At 42.3% G+C, this 20894-nt stretch overlaps 1 protein-coding gene across 2 annotated transcripts in view; it reads right to left on the bottom strand.

Moving 5' to 3' along the window:
* Positions 1-1518: 1518 nt before the first annotated feature.
* Positions 1519-20894, bottom strand: part of bltp3b (bridge-like lipid transfer protein family member 3B) — a 40117-nt gene continuing 20741 nt past the window's right edge. Inside the window, exons 7-23 of one of the 2 annotated variants that reach the window (XM_062443988.1) lie at positions 19188-19355; positions 18255-18435; positions 18069-18152; positions 17680-17841; positions 17109-17221; positions 16855-16996; positions 16079-16272; positions 15209-15964; positions 14349-15031; positions 12367-12515; positions 11346-11503; positions 11043-11193; positions 9944-9985; positions 5744-6003; positions 5256-5358; positions 4920-5089; positions 1519-3696 (exon numbers count right to left, since the gene is read on the bottom strand). In XM_062443988.1, coding sequence (XP_062299972.1) covers positions 3568-3696; positions 4920-5089; positions 5256-5358; positions 5744-6003; positions 9944-9985; positions 11043-11193; positions 11346-11503; positions 12367-12515; positions 14349-15031; positions 15209-15964; positions 16079-16272; positions 16855-16996; positions 17109-17221; positions 17680-17841; positions 18069-18152; positions 18255-18435; positions 19188-19355 — 3645 coding nt within the window. In that variant the 3' untranslated portion in view covers positions 1519-3567. The remainder of the gene's footprint in view (positions 3697-4919; positions 5090-5255; positions 5359-5743; positions 6004-9943; positions 9986-11042; positions 11194-11345; positions 11504-12366; positions 12516-14348; positions 15032-15208; positions 15965-16078; positions 16273-16854; positions 16997-17108; positions 17222-17679; positions 17842-18068; positions 18153-18254; positions 18436-19187; positions 19356-20894) is intronic. The other variant, XM_062443989.1, reaches the window with a different exon arrangement.

Genomic DNA, 20894 nt, shown 5'->3' with positions numbered 1-20894 from the left:
TCAGAGATCCATAGCAAGATCTAAAAGTAACACGTACGGTAAGCTTTTGAATTTAACATGGTTTTCTATGTAATCTGCCCAAAAAATGTCCTGAATGACCTGAACTGTAAAATGTGTGCCCATCACAATTTTAAACCTTCTGTCTGATGTAAAATTAAAATCAAAACTACAAAGATATTCAGTTCATACAGTGTAAAACAGAGAAAATAACTTTCAAATTATTACATTTGAGACACAGACACACACACACACACACACACACACACACACACACACACACACACACACACACACACACACACACACACACACACACACACACACACACACACACACACACACACACACACAGTATATCAATGAATGTGTACATGCTTTGCTTACATAAACGGACATGCGCTGTGACGTAGCCGTCATCACTGAAACATTGAGCTGCAGAATGTAAACAGACTTTCATGTCAGCAGCGGCCGAGCAAATCCTTTCTCTCCCTCACACACACACACACACACACACACACACACACACACACACACACACACACACACACTTGAACGCTTAAAGACCTTCTATGACTCACTGCACTACTCTAGCTGTAAAATGTCATGACCATTTATGTGCACAAAGTCCAAACGCTCTCCTGCAGTGGTTCAGTGCAGCCCATTTGAGCACACAAAGGCTGCACTTATATTTAAACAGTTTCTCCTTCCCACTTATCACAGAGGAAACATCAACATTGTTTCCTGTTTGTTTAAGTTAGTTTTAACAGATTTGAGCACTTTTTAGGATTCATTTTCAATGGATATAAACGTGATATTCCAATTTAAGGTGTTCTTCCTGCTGCTGGTTAGTTGATGGATGTGGCTTTAAAAGTACATGAATATCTGTGTTTACTCAATATGTGTTAACCTAGTATCTATTTTTTTAGATTTGAAAATCAATAGATCCTATTTATTGTTAACTGTGTCCCCACATGTCTTCAACACTACACGTTGTTGAGCCTGAAATGATTTACAAAAGTTACTTTCTGCCATGTGACATGAACCAACTTTCTTTTCAAAACTGAAAACTTGAAATGCCAAAAATAGCTCGTCTGCTGCTGTACTTTCAGCCAACATTGGTTTCAGTTTAGCAGTTCTGGGCCTTCAAAGGATTTTAACCCTTTCCATCAATCAAACACAAAATAATATTTTTTGGCAACTTCAGCACAGATTTGATAAATATTGGTCATGCAAGAGTGAGAGTGGGAACCACTAATGCCAGTATATCAGATTGTTGGTAGTGGTGCTAAATTGATAGTTTTTGATAATTTACTGAAGAATATAGAAATGTTTTTTTGTATAAAACCTTTTATTCCATGTTTCAAAAGAATAACATTTTTAAATATCACCTTATCATAAGCTAAATGATTTAGAGTGAAATCAGAAACTGTCTCATAAAGGAATACATTCATGTCATGTCTTTGATAACAGGTTTGCCAATAAATTCAAACCAAAAACGTACAAATGCGACACTTTTTGAAATGGATAACTTTTATTTTCATCAATATTTCAGCAGCTTTGACAGACAAAATACAACTTATTACTTTTTGTGTATTTTTCTTCCTCCACAAATTGTCTGCGATAGTCGAGTTTCCCAAAGAGGGAAGGAGGAGGAGGGCTGTGATTAGTGAGGCGGGGCCGAGTGAAGGAAAAACAAAGTGAAACGTAAAGTCTTCACGACAATCCTCCCTCCCACATTTCAAGTCTGGATACCACATTTGTGCAGAGAACTCCTCGTGTTCCATCTTTTTTTCTTTTTCTTAAATTAACGGGAATCAGAAAAAACTTTTAAGAGACAGAAATTGAAATGAACTGGGCCAGGCTGAAATACAGATTAATGACAGTTGCATAACGTGGACTGATGGATGTACAGGATTAACCGTTTAGTGTGAGAGCAAACTTTCAGGACCTTTCGAGGGTCCATATATAGTCTTTTGTGCTCTGCCAAAAGCATGTGCTGTTAGAAAAGTCATTTTTTTTAACAACATCTACTCAGGGATTTCCCCCTGAAGTCGTCACAGGCATGAAGCATGAAACAGCAGCAGATACGGGCAAAGCTTGTCCATGAGAAATTACACAGGAAAGATTATGCAAATCTAGAAATTTACATAAAGACACAAACACACACACACACACACACACACACATTTATGTAGTCAGGCAGCTTCAGTGTGCCCTTATTTTCCCACTCCTCCTTTTAGACGGGAGTTGTTTTTCTAGATCAGCGGTTTTCAACCTGGGGAATATTTTACATTCACTGACTAGACGCCCAGTCAGAGAATGTATAAGAATGGCTATACTGCTCTTCTGTTAATCTACCAATCTACAGTATAGATAGTTATGAAATAACTACTTCTTATTAGATGGGGATCCCTGAGACTACACCTGATCAAATTCAGGTCCGCAGCCTGATGCGTATCAATTTGAGGGTCCTCCACACCCATAAAGGTTTAGATCCACTGGTCTAGATTGCTCTCCCGCCGATCGTCGGGCTCAACTCTCGTCCTCTCACAGTTCGGGTTGATGTATTTACAGTGCCTCGATTTTAAAAGTGCTGCTATGTTAAGAAGCTATTTACACATAGAAAAATAGGAAGGGGGGAGTACAGACGTTACTGTGGCGGGGGGGAGGGGGGGTGCATTTTGCTGACAAAGCCGTGGAACGTGACAGATATAAACTTTATCCTCTACTTGTAATGAAATGCTTGTTCTGGCTGACACTCACACTCACACACACACACACACACACAAATCCACATTCAACTGAAACACTTCATAACCATTCAGAGTTCTGTAGAAAATAGTTATGTGTTCACATTCTTATACAATGTACACTGTACACACTCTGAGGACAAGTAAAGAGTATGATTCATGACTCGTCCAAATATGAAAGCACTAAATTAAATTTCAGTGTAGTGCAAAATAAGTCTTTTTTTTGTTTTGTTGAGACATTCTTCTGAAGGTGTGACATTCAGTGTTCCTTCATACCTAGAATGAAGCTGATTAGCTGTGATTTTTTTTCTTTTTGAATTTTTTATCTTAACTAACACAACAGGAGCAGTGTGGGAGGGGTATTCTGTAGGCACAACCATGAATATAGATCCGCTTCTTTCTCTACATCCTCTTCTACACACACGCACACACACACACACACACACACACACACAGTTCCACTTAATGTCATTTCTCCCTTTTCAGCTCTCTCCACAGTCCAAAACTGTCAAGTGTAGAACATAAAACAGATGATGAGAATGTAAAATGTTGTATTTTTGAGTCTTCACAGACTCTGCATTGCTTAATGAAGGATATTCATTAGTCTTAAGTCACGTGGTGGCTCGCTGAACACATAAGCACACAAAGAGAGTTATCGCATTCAAGAAAATCCCTCTCTGCCTTCGCACGTCGATGTTGCCGTGAATTATTTTCGCTGAGCCTTCTGCGCTCTTGCCCGTCCGTGTCGGTCCTTATCGCTTTGGGGCAGTCGGTGGGGGGCTGAGCGACCGGCTCGCTTGGGAAGAGGGAGCGGAGCCTAGCTGGTGCTGAATTTGAGGTTCTTCATGCGGTGCAGCAGCGAGTCCTTCTCCATCTGAGCCTCGGCCAGCGCCATCTTGGCTCGGGACAGCTCCACTTTCAAACATTCGTTCTCCTCGATCAGCATCTTTAAAAAAAAATTAAAAAATGGAGAAAAAAAATGGTCACAGGGTGGAGTCATTGTGTGTTCATATGTGTTGGTGGCTTGAAATAAATAACAATGGATATTTTGGTCATAAAATGTAGCCAAAAAGCTCCAGTTTCCAGTCAGCCTCCCCTTTCCACATAGTCAAAAATGAACTTTCCAATCCTGGATCAAATAATACATCATATTTGAAAAAAAAAAGGCACTGCACAGAGACATAATGTCCTGTCTAAATCTTATGAAGTTTTAGACGAAGAACGTTTGTAACTCTACTTTAATGACTTATTCCCTCACTTTTCATTTCTGTGTGTGTATGAATGTATCCATTATATATTATTATAATAAATCCTTTTGTCTACATATAAAACTTTGGTGGAGTCAGCCTTGTGAGGACACAGTTGCTTATATATTCATTCCATACTAGCTCCGATGGAGGCATGCCAGCTTTGAGAGGGGGTTAGCAAGGGGTTTGTTGTGCACTTCACAACATTTCCTTTGTAGACTTTGTTTTCCTGTTTAAGAAAAGCTGACATGTGGAGGACACCACATATCAGCAGGCCGACTATCTTAAAACAGACTCACCTAAAGAGTAACAGCATCATTTTGCTCAAAGACTTTAAAACAATTCTTTGTTTATATGCTTGCGGTCATGCAAAAGAAAGACTGTTGTGTCTGAGAAGCAAAAGCAGAAGTAGCGTCATGTTTCTTTTTGTGTGTTGAGCAAAACCTCATGAGGAGGAGGAGGAGGAGGAGGAGGTCAGGGTGGATGATTGAGAGTACAAAGCGTCCAACTTTTCCACCACAGAACCCTGCGCCTGAGTAGTTTCATAAACCTAAATCGAACCAAAACGCTTTCATTTGCCATTTTAGAAGTCGATGATTCCCGTTGATCTGCTCTGTCAGTAAGATTTGAGGACTTGTTGGCCTTTAAAAACATTATGTAACTTTATCAATACTCCTTTTGAGAGCGTAATAAATATCACTCCCACTGTCAAATAAACTGGAGCCAAACAGGGAACTGGAATAGCTTGGCAAAACCAAAATCTGGCATTTTATCTTTATATCGGCCTCCGGAATAATCACTCATTCTTGTTCAGCGGTTTATCTTTGTAGGAGGAAGAAGAGGAGGAGGAAGATGCATCTGACTAAAATCTCTAAGTCTTTTATTTTGCTGCAGCACTGAGAAGTTTAGCATCCATCCTTACCTTTTCCCTGGAGGATGGAGGGGGGGTGGTTGGAGTTGGGGTGGAGGGCGGGGCTTGGGTTTGGGTTTGCGTGGCCTTCGCAATGCCGCCCGCAGCCTCGGGGACTGGACTCAGTGAGCTGTCAATCAACGCTCCCTCTTTCCGGGGTTTGGCCTCAGCTGCACCGTCCACTGTGCGGAGGAAGAGACAAACAGAAGGTAATTTGGAGGTGTGGATGTATCGAGCGTGGACTACAAAGCGTTTAATAGGACATGTTGTGTAACTGTAGTGAATCAGCACTGAAGTGGAGGTGGAAATGTGAAGATGTGTGTGTGTGTGTGTGTGTGTGTTTGTCACCTCCTATAGAAAAGGACCCATCATCTCTCCTGTGTATGACGAGACTGTCCACGTGCAGGGTGATCGGCGTCGAGTCGGAGGGATTGTCACGGGGGCCGTCATCCTGCGGGAGAGATGGTACATGATGTGTGTAAGAAGTATAATTCGTTTTGGTGTATGTGCGTGAGAGAGAGAAATTATTCACATCCACATTCATTTCTACATCTCATCTGCTCACACGTGAAGGAACACAAGAGGCAAGGTATAAAGGCCCCTCTGTGTCATTAAACATTTAGTTCAAATCCAAATTCCAATTAGGCCGTGATTCAAAATATTTAACTTGGAAATGGAAGCTGCAGCGCTGTATGACAGTGAGTTATGAGGTCTATTACTTCGACTCAATAGCACAAATATCCTGCTGAAATCTTGCAGGTGCAGCTCAGTAGCAATAACCTCAGGGCAAAGCAAAACTCTGAGTGCAAGGAGCTAAAAGCATCCAGGACTGTCACCTTTAAGTTGACGTGTGTGTCGCTGACGCTGATCTCCATGGGCAGGACCTGCGGCGCAGAGTCGTCCTCCAGGAAGTGGGCCAGGTTTTGCAGCGTGGACATCAGGAAGCTTGCCCGGTATCCGTGGAGACGCAGCTGCAGGAAGCCGTTGCGCTCGGCCAGCGGGGAGTGGGCCGCCGCGCAGGGCCCGCTCTCCAGCCGAGCCTGCACCTCCGGACTGTGGGGGCCCCTGACGGACGCGGAGCTGATGTCGCCACCAGCTGTGAGGAGGAGACGGAGGCAGCTGTTACTGCTGGTGTTACGTAGCTGGGTTTATACAAGGATGATCAGCTCGACTATATTTACACCGGACATTAAAATGCACACAATCTGAAATCAAATTTTTTTTGGAAGAATTTACAATATTTATAATTTACCAACTTTGAATTTGACAGTAAGCATGTCTTGATCTAATTTACATTCTGACAGTCATTTTGCATGTTTGACAGTCTTAAAAATGTCTTAAAGAAAAAGTATTGTCTTTCCTGTGAAATCCACATCCTCCAGCTTCTCATCCTGTGTCCCTGAGTTCACTATTTGTCGTGTTTGTAAACAATGTACAAAATATTAAAACATTTTTAACGCATCATCCTTCACTCAAGGGTGTGTACTCTACATACTGTACATTTATCCAATTAGATGTCATTTGGAGTGACTAGCTAACCACACCCATCATATTAAACTGCACTCCACTGCTAGCAGAACAATATCATATTAAGATATCTAAGGCCTAATTAATTTAGCTGTTCTAACAACACAGGGAAGAAGGGTGTGGATGGAGGCTAACATTTTTATTACTGCATTTGCTGGGCAACTCCCACATTTAAGTGATCCAATCAAATCTGACTGAAATATGAGACGCTAAAGACTCACTAACTCTCATGGCGCTGAAACTTTAAAGTGCACTTCTAATTGCCGATAAAGACATTACTTCTTAAAATGTGTCAAATACAGTTAAAAAAAGGTCATAATTAGGTAAAGTGAAGTCTTTTACACTTAGATGTGATATTATTTAGCCCAGGGTGCATGTTAATGCCAGGTTTAAAATATGTTGAAGTAGGAGGTGGGATGAAGGAAAAGACATCAGAAGCAGAGTATCAGACAGAGAAGTGGGAGATAAAGTTGGAAACTGACAAGAAAGCTAACTGAACTGGAAAAAAAAGAGAAGAGGGAATTAAGAAAAAAGTGGGATGAAGGCGACTGAAAAAAAAAAAAAAAAGGTCTAGATTTTGGAAAATCCCACGGGCTCTTGCAGCAGTGATGTTTAATTATTTCTGAGGACTAGGGATTAGAGGTTTCAGTGGAAACTCCCACCTCAAGTGTCGAGGATTCAAACCAAAGTTTAATATTTTTTACTTGCTTTAATGAATTGGATAAAACTAAGAACTGAAAACTGAAAAAGATGACACTTTACTTGCATTCAAAAAAAGTTTCACCTCCTAATTTAACTCTCAGTAACCCAAAATGCGATACAATTACTCCTTTATATTGATAAAAGAGTTAAAGGAGGGGGGAAAGTGAGGATAGAGAGCAAGAGAAAAAAACAGGAACTGATGAAAGAAGAAGTCGGAAGGTAATTAAAACGCTCCTCTCACACAAACTTTACCACTTTATACACTTGAGCTAATTCAGCTGGCAAGCACACGATTACAGGCGTATTGTTTTTAAACAGACATGAGACACCACGAGTCACAGTTGCGATTGAAACACTCAGCAAGGCATGAAAATGACCTCTTAAAGAGATTTCAAAAAAATTATTTTCATTATGACAGTGAGAAGAAGTGCGTCAAATCCTTTAATATGCTCTCTGAAGGGAAGTCAGGAGAGGGTTAATACCATGAGAGCGATTGCAGGACCAGCAAAAAACATTCACACAACGCTGTCAGCTTTTTCACAGATAAAATGACATATTCTCTCTGAATCCTGAGCGGCTGGGTCGAGACGAATGGAGAGAGGGAGGGAGGAAAAAGAAGAGAGAGTGGGGAAAGGGTGAGGAGAAAGAGAGAAAGAGGGGGAGACAGAGAGGGAGCCAGCAGCCAAGGACTGAGTAACTATGATAAGACGGGGAAGGGAGAGGAAAAGATGGCCTAGAGAGAGGAGGGAGATGAAGGGAAAGAAAGGTGGAAAAAAAGGAGAGGGGAGGGAGGGTTAAATGACAGAGGATTAGTAAGAAGATGGAGTAGAGGCTCGAGGGAAGGGTGAAAGCAGAGTGAGGAGGAAAGGTGGCGGAAAAAAGGAAGAAAAGACAGAGGAGAAAGGAGCAAGAGGAGGAGGAGGAGGAGGAAGAGGAGGAGGGATTGCGTTTGTGAGATAGGAGGAGGATGAGAGGTAGCGAGGGGTAAAGCTGGCATTTCTCTCATTGCCTGAATCACTGGACTGAAACTGCAAAGTCTGCTGCAGTGGAGAGATGAGGAAGGTGGAGAGAGAAAAAGAGGGGGGGCAGAGAGAGAGAGAGAGAAAGAGAGAGAGAGAGAGAACGAGAGAGCGAGCAAATTAGGCAGAGAAGAGAAAGGGAAGATTAGGGGTTAATACTCGTCTGCAGGAATAGAGCAGTTCATTTCACTTTTACACGCACACACATTTTTAAGGTTGTGGGACTAATGTTGCAAATAATGGGACCACTCACTCCATTACTGTCAAATTTACCCTCTTGTTAGTGCTGCACACACACACACACACACACAGAGAAAGAGAAAGAGATCTCAATGTCACATAAACACACCCTGTTGCTGAAAAAAAGGGCAGTCAAACACAGACGCGTCATGCTATCAGTTGCAATCCAACACACTGCATCCAAGTACATCTGCAGTGCATGCCAAAGTCCTGAGTCTGGAAATGCGATTTGACAACTTGGGAGAAAAGTCTCAAACAATCGCACACGCACACACACACACACCAGAGCTTTCAATAAGTCTAGCCGGCTCAATATTATATTAACTTTTTATTCTAATATAGTTTGAATTAAGAAGTTGTGATTCATTATATGTGTACCTCTGCTTCTAAACAATGTGAGCACTGCGATAAACATGTTTATCTGTCTGTATGACTCCTGCCCACACATGCTCTATATGAATGTGTGTGTGTGTGTGTGTGTGTGTGTGTGTGTGTGTGTGTGTGTGTGTGTGTGTGTGTGTGTACTCAGCTGAATGGGTTTGTGTCGTTGAGTAGATTTATTTTAGATTAATTTATAGCAAACTAACTGATGATAAAACACATTAAGAACCACACGGATTGCACAGACAGGGGACGTCCTCATTAGACAGGCTACTATGGAAAAAACACAGGTGGCAGCAAGTTGATGATTGCGCAGTATTAAAAAAGTTCTGAAAACTCCACTGAAAGCGCTACAGACATTTATGGGCTTAATGAATAAACAAATGAATGAATCATCTGTATTTACATTTCTCTTTTTACAGCAGAGCCACCTATAAGACATACTGCAAACACACACTAAAGCATAATAGTGAGGATGAAGATGACTAGAAGTTTCGGTGATTCTGTGGATTCACATGATTTGTTTTACAGTTAAAAAAAAAAAAAAAATAATCATTTAAAACCAACATATAGACTAGATAACACACCCTTAAAATAAACTTAGTCATTTTCATTGAATAAGAGAGCATTTATCTTTCTTGTCAAACAATACAATAAAAAAAACGTTGTGGCATGCCTTAAAAAAAACCTTACAGTAAAGATGTCTATAAATAAATAAATAAATAAAATGTATAAATAAGATCAAATGATTCTTTATTACAAAAAGTTCTAATCAGTCAGGAATAGGTTTGGTTTTAAAAATAAAGAGCTATTTACAGACTGTCTGGGCTAAAATGAACAAGAGCCCTAATACTGCTTTACAATTATTCACTATACTACTTACTTCACTTTACTATTGGGTAGGCAAACTCATTGAAATATGCAATAATTAAGATAAGTGCATGTGATGGAATAATGGCATTAGAATTTACCAGAAGGCAACGAATTTGGGCTTTTACAGACAAAACATTTTTTGGATGCCCCGAACTGACTGCTTTTTCCAACTGGCTGGTAGTATCCTTTTGGAAAGCCCTGCACACACACACACTCACACATACACGGAGCAGGACACGCAGAGGCAAGCATGCATGTTAAGTTGCAGATGGCGAGTTAACACACAGCAGTTACCTTGGCTGCTTTGAGCAGGTATTGGTACTGAACACACCATACCTGTGGGGAGTTATGGCAAGGTGAATAAAGGGGGAGGGGGGGGTGCCTGTGTTAGTGTGTAAAAGTGCTGTGTGTGTGTGTGTCTGTATGTGTATACTTGAGGATTAGGACCAATGCCACACACAGATTCAATAATTCTTTTTTTATCTGTCAGTTTGTCTGTTTCTATTCTGGGTGAAGCAGAAACGTCTGTCAAAACTCCACTTCCAGGTTTGAGTCTGGTCTGGGACCTTTACAACACGTCCTTCCTCGCTCTCTATCCTTGTGTTTTCTTTCTGTCAAATAAGACAGAATGCCAATAAAGATAACCTAAAAATAATCAGTGGGAAGTTGGTTTATGTGTGTTTAGCTTTAAACTAAATCCACAAACACACACTTGATGAAGTCATTCCTCTGCTCTTCTTTCTCGTTTGGTCGCTGCCCTACTTGTGCACTTAAATCTTAATGAGAGACGCTTCACTCTCATCTTCAGCGTTAGTTACAACCAAAGAAACAGACTGCAGCCTACTTCCTCCTCAGAAGTGTATTTGGATGGTTTGTTTTATGTAATCATGCAGCTAACATTTAAATACCATTGGCTTGTTCTTAACTTCAGTATTTTTGCCTTCTTGCTGTGTAGAGGATGTTACTTCTTGACTCTGAAATCCTCTCTCTCGCCTTATCTTTACCTCTTTGGACCAAGTTTTTGTTATGCTTTATGGAAGGGAGTGAACACATTTGAATCCTATTTGTTTTTCTCTCATTCGACCATCATTTTGAGAAACTCTTAAAGTTTCTGTTTTAGCTTTCAAGCAGGTTTCCTTTCGAATTCGACCTGCCAGCTCACAATATGAAATGTAGTGCAGAAAATCCAGATTAGTGTGGCAATGATTCATGTTAAATACTTTGATATTTAACACACCTTAAAATGTGAGTCAGTATTAGCAACCATGCACGTACATCAAATGTTATTAAATCATATTAACTGAACTGAATTAAATCAGAGCTCAAATAAAAAGGATGTTTCATGCTCGGTCGCAGAGCAACAATAAAAACATGTGTGTAGACGACTTCTTACCCAGGCTGCGGTTGCTGAGGTACTGTCTGAGGCTGACGTTGCCCAGCTGGCTGGGTGTGACACGGCCAACCTCCAAAGCCACGGCCGTGCTCTCGCCCAACACCTCCATGCCCACACACACAGACTGCACCTTCAACACCAGCACCGACACCTAGAGAGGAGGCAAACAATCAGGATTATTTATAGTCATCAGCATCTTTCACTGCTAGCATACAAAGAGTTTTTCTCTATTATTTAAACCTATTTTGTATCTAGATCAGAGGAAAAATGACTATTGTGAACCTTTAGTTTTTAGCATCTTACAATATCTTTGGTGGGCTCGTCAATGCTCTGTGAGGTGGCGCTGACGGTGTCTGGGGAAACGCCTCCTTCCTGCTCATGACCAGCCACGGCCTCAGCGCCGCTCTCTGTGGCGCTTTGCTCGCTGATTGCGTCCTTGAATCCGGAGATGGACACGTCATCTGTGCAGCGCAAACAGATGAGATAAAAACATGAATCCCACAGACAAGACATACATTTAACACTGTGTTTTATGCACTGACTGACTTCCTCAATACGTTTTCCTGTAACATTGTACAGCCTATCAGCACAATGCTGCCACCTTCTGGCCAAAACAGTAACCTTCAAGTACATATACAGGACAATAATGATCATTTCTTGAAGCCTGTGGGTAAATTTGTATTGTATCAACCATCTACATATAGAGGTCAAAGGTCAATATAAGATACAGAGCAGCTAATCAGCAGCTAGTAGAAACTGGTGTTGAAAAATATACTTACAGGACAGATTCACATTTTTTCAAGTCTGTCCTAAAACAATAGTTAGGAGTCCAAATAAACATTAAAACATTTTTCTTACTGTAATTCCGCATCCTGTAAGAAAATCTCTTTATAATGCACTCACAATGTAAGTGATGGAGGATAATATAATGTAATAATAATAATAATAGAAAAGTTTATTTAAGGATAATATGAAGTTTCAGTTGTTCAAATTAAGTCAAATTAGGTCGATATCTTTGAGTTAGTCTTTTTAGTGCCACATTCCCTCTTTTTGCTGCTGAACAGTAAAAGACACAGAGGAAATATTTTTTTAAACAGACTTCCACTGTAAAAGATATCCTTATATTATATTTCATTAGACTGACTCGGACAGCTGAAGCCTCATATTATTTTCAAATAAACATTCAACTAAATGTTTTACTCAAAATGAGGATTGAGGACTTTGTATCCTATCACTTACATTGTAAGCAGCCTTCTAATGTCTGTGTGTGTGTGTGTGTGTGTGTGTGTGTGATTGTGTGTGATTTTGTGTGTGTTTCTCCGACCTCTCTCCAGCAGGCTGTAGTTGTCTCCGTCCTCCATCAGGTAGCTGTCTATGGAGATGTTGTCCAGGGACTGCAGGGATGGGCTCTTCTTCATGTTCTTATAGGACACGGAGAAACTGGACTGGGAGCGGTCCCGCATCAAACGACCACTACAACACACACATAAATTGTTTTGGGGTAGAAGTGAAGGTAGCAGAGGAACAAAAAAATACTTTATTGTTATTATTATCTTCTTGGACACAGTATTTCGGAATAACTTATTTATGACTGATTAATTAACTGAGATTGACTGATTATTTTTATTTAAAGAGGCAAGAACAGAAGAGAAAAAGGTTCAGTGCTTCTCATTGGAATTTCGTTCTTATGCCAACACTGAGCAGAGACCACTGCGCTTTAGAAAGCTGGCAGAGCTTACTCGACAAGTCATAAATTAAATATTGCTTCAGTCCTTTGTGTGGTGCTGTTTAAGGTCATGTAAGAACCAAGTGTGCTATCCTCCCAAGCGTCAGCAACAATCTAAAAAAAAATCACAACGAACAAAATCAAAGTGGCTCCCAGAAGAGCGAGAACACAAGGCCGAAAACGACTGTCACAAACAAGGAGCTCCCTGTTTCTACTGTCACCACGAGTCAACAGGTCGACACCAAACACAGAGGAAACCAATTAATTAAAGCATAAAGACATATCACAGACATGCACACATGCAAATGCATGCCCACAGAGGGTCCACTCACACATTTGCACGGATTTGTATTCATCCAAGAGTCACGAGAACGAGGACACACACACAAACATACATTAATATATACATTAACCTACACACACACACACACTGATTAGTACAGCTAGTCACAGATCCAGTGCCTTACATGTTGGACATGGAATAAAGGGAGGTGGATCTGCTGGAGTTTGAGGAGCTGAGGAGATCAGAAACGACAGACAAACTTCCTTTCCTTGGTAGAGAGAAAACACACACACACACACACACACGCACCTTGCATGGGTCAAAGCTAAGGTCAAAGAGGCCAGAAAAGTAGAATGAGTTAGGAAATATGCTGCTGACAGACAGTAGATGAGAAAACATGGCAGCCTGAGCACCGCCAACATTTATAATGACAGATGTGAAGAAGTCAAGACGACTGAACATCCATACTGACAAACAACACACAGCTCTTGTGTTCGAGGATGTTGACAGATTGAATTAGAGAGAGAAGGAGGTTGTTTCATTAGACACATAATGTAAATTAAGCACATAAAAGTAGAGCAGGTGTTCTGAAAACCGTTTTCTAGTGAAATGAAATCTAACATTGTCACATAAAATGTACTTTAGATTACTTATGAATCAGCCTGAAAGGTGCTGAAAGCAATTAAGACTTTTAAATATTTTTCAACACCTTTTTTTACACCCAAGTATAACCCTGTGATGTGGAAATGAAAATTATAATTTGTACAACCTAAAAGACTAAATGTGTTGTTTGACTCGAAAGAAAAATCCAGTTTATTACAACTTTCTTTTTGGTAGTTTTGACCATCGTTTCTATTCACCAAATACTGGAAACACAATAACATCTAATGTAAAGATTCCCTAATGATCCTGTAATGATCCTTCACTGCACAGGAGAATTATGTGAACACGACTAAGGCAACTTTGTAAACTGTGAGAGATCGTAACCTTACTGTTCACCTGTTGCTCTGGTTGTAAAATAAGTTTTGGTAACGTGGGGGTTTCTTTAAAATATGTTGCGTTGTTTCAGCGTTCCTCAGAAATGAACTTTTTGAGTGTGATGTTCTCGTTACTGATACAAATGGCAGCAAAAACATTAAAATAAGACCAAAATATGTATAAAATGTGCACGTTGTTGTTTAACATTATGTTAAAACAATGCACGAAGATCAGAGTAACTCTGTGTAACTTCAGTAAAGTCTTGATGTAACTCAGTATAATTTCAACGTGGTATAAAACAGCCTTTTCTATGACAAACCTGGATATTGACTGAGGCATCTTGCCAGCTGCAGCCTTGTCCTTGTCGCTCCAGTCTTTGTTGCAGAGTGGGTCAGACAGCATGTCACTCGTCTGGGGTTTGGAGTCTAGTCCAGTTCCCATTTCATCGCCCCCAGTCAACCCATCTGCTCCCGACTCGCCTCCTTCGTCTGAACTGCACCTCCCAGAGTTCTTAGCTGAAGTCCTCTCCTCCAGTGAGGCTTTATGATTAGAGTCGGGACGCGTGGTGGGAGTGGCGGTGGGGATGAGGGGAGCGGGACCCTGCGTGGCTCTGCTCTCTGAACCTTCTCCACATAGCAGCTGGTCTACAGTACAGGCGCCAGAGCCAGCTCCTTCGCCGCCCTTCTCGCTTTTTTCCGCCCCCTCTCCGACGTCGCTCCCGGGCTCCAGGGTTCCTCGGCTATCAGAGGGGGAGAGCTCTGACCCCAGAGGAGATCTTGAACCCTCTGGCTGGGTGACGGGCTTCAGGAGCAGGGACACCTCTGCACTTTTCAGCAGGAGTCCCAGGCAGACGGTGAAGGGCTGGTGGTCTGCAGAATGCTGGGAGGAATCCTTACGGTCTCTCTTGGAGCCCATCTCCTCCAGGTCCTGCTGTAAGGTCTGCTGCAGGGCTTTGATGCTGCGCTGGAGATGCATCAGAAACACATACTGCCGGTGGCTCACCTGGACAAATACACACACACACACACACACAAAAACAATGGTTATTAGACTGTGTGGTGTTGAATTTTTGAAGAGATAATGAGTTTTATAACAGATGAGCTGTGGTGAATCAAGCTTTGCAAATGAATCAACAGTAAATTTGTGTTTTTGAAAAAAATACAATCAGCAAAAACACACCTGAGCACTTAAATGCTTCTGGATGTGCACCAACACATGTATGTCAGCATCTGTACTTGACGATACCAAAGAGGAGGGAGAGGAGGAAGGCAAATTGTCCAATGAGAGGGGTTTATGGAGTCCGTTACTGGGTGGCAGTGTTGCATTGTTGCTTTGAGATGATGTCGGCGCACTCTCAGTGCTGTAATACTCCTTTAGTAAGCGTTTCCTCTGCAGGCGTCCCACAGCCTCTACAGATGTGCTTCTGGGCAAACCTAATCCAGCATCGTCTCTCAGATTCTTCTGGTGCTGGAGAAGCTTCGCTGGCTGACAGGCCCACATCGTGAGAGGGAAGGAGTCCACAAAGGGCTGCGGCCGCCCCTTGCCTCCACGGGTGCCCTCATAGTCCACCCAGAACTGTGCAAAGTGCAACGCCCAAAAGTCAGTGGCGGCCGGCATCTTCAGGGCACTCGCACCCAATGTCGGCACCACCAGGCCCCGGTAGATGTCGTGCAACCTGGTGTCCTGTTCGTGAGCGTGATGCTGGAAGACGGGATGGAGGAGGGGTGAGGAGGAGGAGGAGGAACGAGGGAATGAGTCAAAAGAGGAAGAGAAGAAGGCTTCCTCCTGGAATGACTGCAACAGGGCCTCGAGGTGGGAGCGGGTGCAGTTGGCCGGGTGTCGGGTGTTAGTCGCCACCATTTCTGAAGTCTGCACTGAGATGGAGCGAGGCAAGTCAGGGGGACAGGAGGGGTCCCGATCGGTTGGAATCACCAACTAAGGGAGAGCAGAAACCAAAATTACGGAGAGGAAAAAGAGAAATGGGAGTAAATACCAGAAGATATATTCCACGACTTAATCCTGAAGTAAAGTTTCTGCATTCTTCTTTACCTTGAGCATGAGGCCGTCGACCTTGATGTCAACATGCTCTTCCGGTTTCTGCGAGTCGTTGAGCTTGTAGATCTCCATGAACTGCTCCAGACTCTGCCTGAGGTCGAGGGCGAAAAGATTGAGCCACACCAGACTGCGAGGATCCAGAACCAGCTGCAGTGCGTTCAGCTGGGCGTACAGGTTGGGACACGGGACTGGAGGAGCAGGAGGAAAGGAGGAAGGGAGGAAGGTGGGAGATATATGGTGTTAAACATCCTTAAGACACAAATCACAGAGAGGAGGTAAACTGAAAGCAAAACGTAAACTTAAAACATAATATTGACATAAACACAAAATCTACTGTTTACTGCTGTTGATGTCAGTGGTCAAGGCTGAGGAGGTTAGAAATGGCTGTATGTACGATTAACATTTTTCATTCTTGTCTCGGCCACAAACTCATTAGTGAGATAAGAAAAAAACTCTAGCTGTGCAACACAATGTTTCCTAATGCAGTAAATCTGTGAGAAATCTATAGTATAAATTAATTGGGTGATCCCTCATTTAGAGCAGTGGGCGTGTTTCACAAAATCAATGCCCTATCAGCCACACAGCAGCCAGTGACTTCCCAAAAGCTAAAATGAATGGGTTGAATAGAGCACCAAAGGGAGGTGAAAGATATTAAGTCGCTGCCAAAAACAGTAAAGCTGGTGTATTAACACAATTACACAGCTCATGACCTACTAATGAAGATTAAGATTTTACTTTCTTGAGTATACAGAAAATGCATCTTGTCTTACTGGGGTAGTCTTTCCCATCAGGAAAGTAGTACTCTGTGAACTCCACATGGATGGCCGGCATCTCTGAGGGAAGGTACAAGGACTTCTTATTGCAGGAGATCATGGCCTTTGGGCTGGAGCGACGCTGGTCCGCTGTTGACACCTGCAACACACACAAAATAACACAAACGATCACTCTTAAGTTGGTAGTGGAGATGTATGTAGTGTCATTGTTCCCACACATGATGATTGTAATCGGGGTTGTTTGTAGTGACCTGGTAGATGCTGAAGTCAGCCATCCTGAGAACAACGGAGCTGGACATGAGTTGAGTCTTGGGGCTTTGAGGAGGGGGGCTGAAGGAAGTGCTGGAAGAGGTGCTTATCTTACCTGGAGAGAAAGAAAGAAAAGTGGAAGAGTAGAGAAAGAGGAATAAAAATGAAAACAGAATGACAAAGAGGGAGATAAAGAGAGCGACCACTCAGTTCACTCCATTGAGAGACCCCTGTGCCTTTCAAAAAGGTGTGTATCACCGCACCACGCTGTGCGCACACACACCATGGTACCTGACTCTAAGCACCAGCAGCACTGGGCCGGAGGATGTGTTTGTGGGCTCCACTCTAGGAGTCCTCCATCTGCCTCCCTAAGCCTTACTCCTCCTCCTGCTCTCTCCTGACCTCCTAGAGGTTCATACACATCGTCCCTTAGGGACACTGGAGGACAGAAAACCCACAGTGACGACGTAAATGCTGGAGTGTTGCTGTGTGTGTGCCAGGAGATGCATGAAAAACATATAACCAGAACACGTTACTAACTATAATTATATATCCAAATGTGTGTGTGTTTACCGTGTTGTGGAGAACTTTGTCCAGGAGCCGGGCCCTGCTGGTCTCGAACTGCAGTCTTTAACATCTCCATGTTGGACTTGAACTCATCGAGCAGGCTCCGCGCCCAGCCCTCTCTGGCTTTGGTGGCCTCACTGTAGTGCATCCAGTGAGCACAGCTGTCACCTGGAGAGGTTGGAGAGTGGGAAAATTGTTCCAGGTAAAAATGATGGTAATGTGAGGACAACAAAAAAGGAGGACACATTTTTAAGGGTAAAAGATGAAATAAAACAAAATTGGGAAAAAAAAAATTAGAATGAAAGGATTTCTGAATTTCCTGGAGATCTGCATATAAGAATATGTCAATATTACCTCATGGTGAGGTAATATTGACATGACTGCAGGATTCGCACCTGCTCTGTGGAAGGGGTAGTAGTCCAGAGTGATGGAGCTGAAGGACAGCTGCATGGCTCCACCTGTTATCCTCTTATTGCTCACTGCACAGTGAAAACAAACACACGATGAGAACTTCAAGTCAAAGCTGTGGAGTGAAACATCCAAAAAACATTTCCTGTGTATCTGAAAGCATGTGCACTAACCTTTGTCTGTAGCATGGATGTCGTCACAGATGTGCAGGTCCAGGTGTGTGATCTGGAGGTGGTGGGAAGTCTCACATACGTCGTAGGCGCTGAACAGCTTCGCCATTGTCGCGCTCTGATCAGCAGCTGTGGATGCCTGCTGGGTGCGTACCTGCTGGGCTGATGGGGGCGCCGACGACACCTGGAACACGCATGCAGGCACATACAGTAAAACAAAAAGGTGCCGATACTATGGTGAGTGTTTGTGATTAGTGCTGATGTGTTGCTGTTGTTGGTAATTTATATGCTGTTGCTGCATTTGGTCTTGGTAATATTGTTTACAGTGATGTGTTAGTGTTAAGGTTGTTTTTTTTTTTTACTTAACAGCCAGTTAAAAAACATTGTCATGTTCAATAAAAAGCTGGATCATGCAGTACTCAATTCGTCCAGCAGATGGAGTGTTAGACCAAATGACTAAAATCACATTGGCTCCTGCACAGAAAGTCTGTTGGAACGTGAATGAGTGTGAATTAGTGTAGGCGATGAATGTATATATATTTTGTGTGTGTGTGTGTGTGTGTGTGTGTGTGTGTGTGTGTGTGTGTGTGTGTGTGTGTGTGTGTGTGTGTGTTTAAATGGCCATAAATAAGACACAAATGGTGAGAGACAGAGATGCTGTAGGCAGATAGACGCCATATGGCTTCAGGGAAATGATACCGAGAAGGGCAGTCATGATTTCAATGGACACAAGGACAAACTATCAGACCATGACATGGCTCATACCCACAGGGTGGAATTAGGGCATGGATGAGGGAGGGGGGCGGGGGGTTTAAAAATGTGAAAAAGGAAAGGGACACAGAAAAAATGGTGAGAAATCAACATTTACACAGACTGAGAAAGAAGTGAAGAGAAAAATGTGTGTATCTTTGTGCGTGACTCGTGTTATATGTGCACCTGGTCCTCTGTGGCCATGCTCTTCCTCTGCTGTGCTGACTTTTCCATGGCCTCGCTGAGGGACTTGGCATACTGCACCATGGCTTTGAGCTGGGAGTCTGTCAGCACCCACAGCAGGTCGTCAAGGACCAGAATCAGCTTGGAAGCCACCACGTTACAGTCCTTAATCTGCATCAGGTAGAGACAGCAGTAAAAACATGCATTATGCAAGTGCAGGTAGCCTGATAGCTCCCATTAATGTAATATGATACTTGAAAGGAAATGATCGTGCTGTGAGGACCTTTTTTCAAACATGTAAGGATAAGTTAAATTCACCGGAATTTTGCTGAACTGCTTTTACTTATTATAGTGAAACACAAACAGCCTCTTCTTGATTTTTTACAGCACAAGCTTTGACTGCAGTGACAGCACATTTGGAGGAGAATAAGTTTGTGTCTTGCGATAAATGATTCAATCAGCAACTTTGCAAAAGCCTAAAGAAACAAAAGGAGGCTAATTACTTTCACAAACCAAACACAGAACTCTTTTGTGCACTTCATACTACATTATATGAAATCTTCACAGACTTTTATGGCCATTCTGTTTGATTACGTGATAAGAATCATTGCTTGAGTTGACCCTGCAGGCTGTAATGTCTTACAGAGAGATTATTATTCACAACTGAGAGAGAGAGAGGACCTGCAGCAAAGGTCCCTTGCCGGAATCGGCCTCAACCACTATGTGGCATGCCCCTTAACCACTTAGCTATCAAGGCGCTCCAATAACCATTTTAAACAAAACATTAAACAACAGTTATTTATGCTCTAAAATTTCATTTTGTTTTCAGGAGGATGATTTTATGTCTGAGTTTCTGAATCTGAACCAGATATGAAAGTTGACAACTTATTGTTCACTTGCATGCAATTAGTGAGCCGTCTGACAAGGTAAAATTCCCATTAAATTCTTATTACAAACAGTGTACAAAGCACAGTGAACATAGACTATTTGTCATATTTTAAATACCTTGTTCCCAAACTGTCACACAACCCCAGTTGCTGGAAGCAAATATAATTGGGCTGCACGATACAGTAGGTGAAGTTTAAGTTCCATTGATTAAGCTCCACTGCTTTCATAATGTTAGTGCAGTAATCTGTTGTTATGGCGACCTGACACTCCTCACACATGCAGCCAATGCCTCTTTCAAGCCCAAGGCTGTGTTGTCACTGGTGTGATCCTTAGGTCCAGATCATTTTCTGAAATCCCTGTTTGCTAACCGAGTACAGGAGCAGTACAAGCAGTACATTGTGGACTCTGTTTGTGTTTTGTTTTGTTTACAGGCCGGTCATAAGTTGTCTCTTTATGAGTCAGCGCTTTCACTGTAATGCATTCATATTTTACTTTGTGCTGTCTGAGCTGTTGATATGAATTTGTTGTATTGCCACGTGAAGTAGAGACTTACATTTGAGATGTTTTACAGAGTACCTCTTTCGGCTTGAATCCAAAATATCATCATATAACAGAGGTCAGAAGTCTTTTTTTTTTGGCCACCAGTTCACCATCATCCTGCTCGTTAGCTTCTATTAGCACCTGGTCTGTGGTCTGCACACCCGCAAGTCATGTGACCATGCACCGCACACGCTTCACGGACCACACAGAGACCGAAACAATCTGGTCATCTACGCACCATGAGTGGAGATACTTCATAAATGTTCTCACGCACACATTTAA

Source organism: Scomber scombrus, chromosome 22, assembly GCF_963691925.1.
Source record: "Scomber scombrus chromosome 22, fScoSco1.1, whole genome shotgun sequence".
In the NCBI taxonomy this organism is placed as follows: domain Eukaryota; kingdom Metazoa; phylum Chordata; class Actinopteri; order Scombriformes; family Scombridae; genus Scomber; species Scomber scombrus.
Note: the sequence above shows the minus strand (reverse complement) of the source record. Positions and strands in the feature narration are given on the sequence as shown.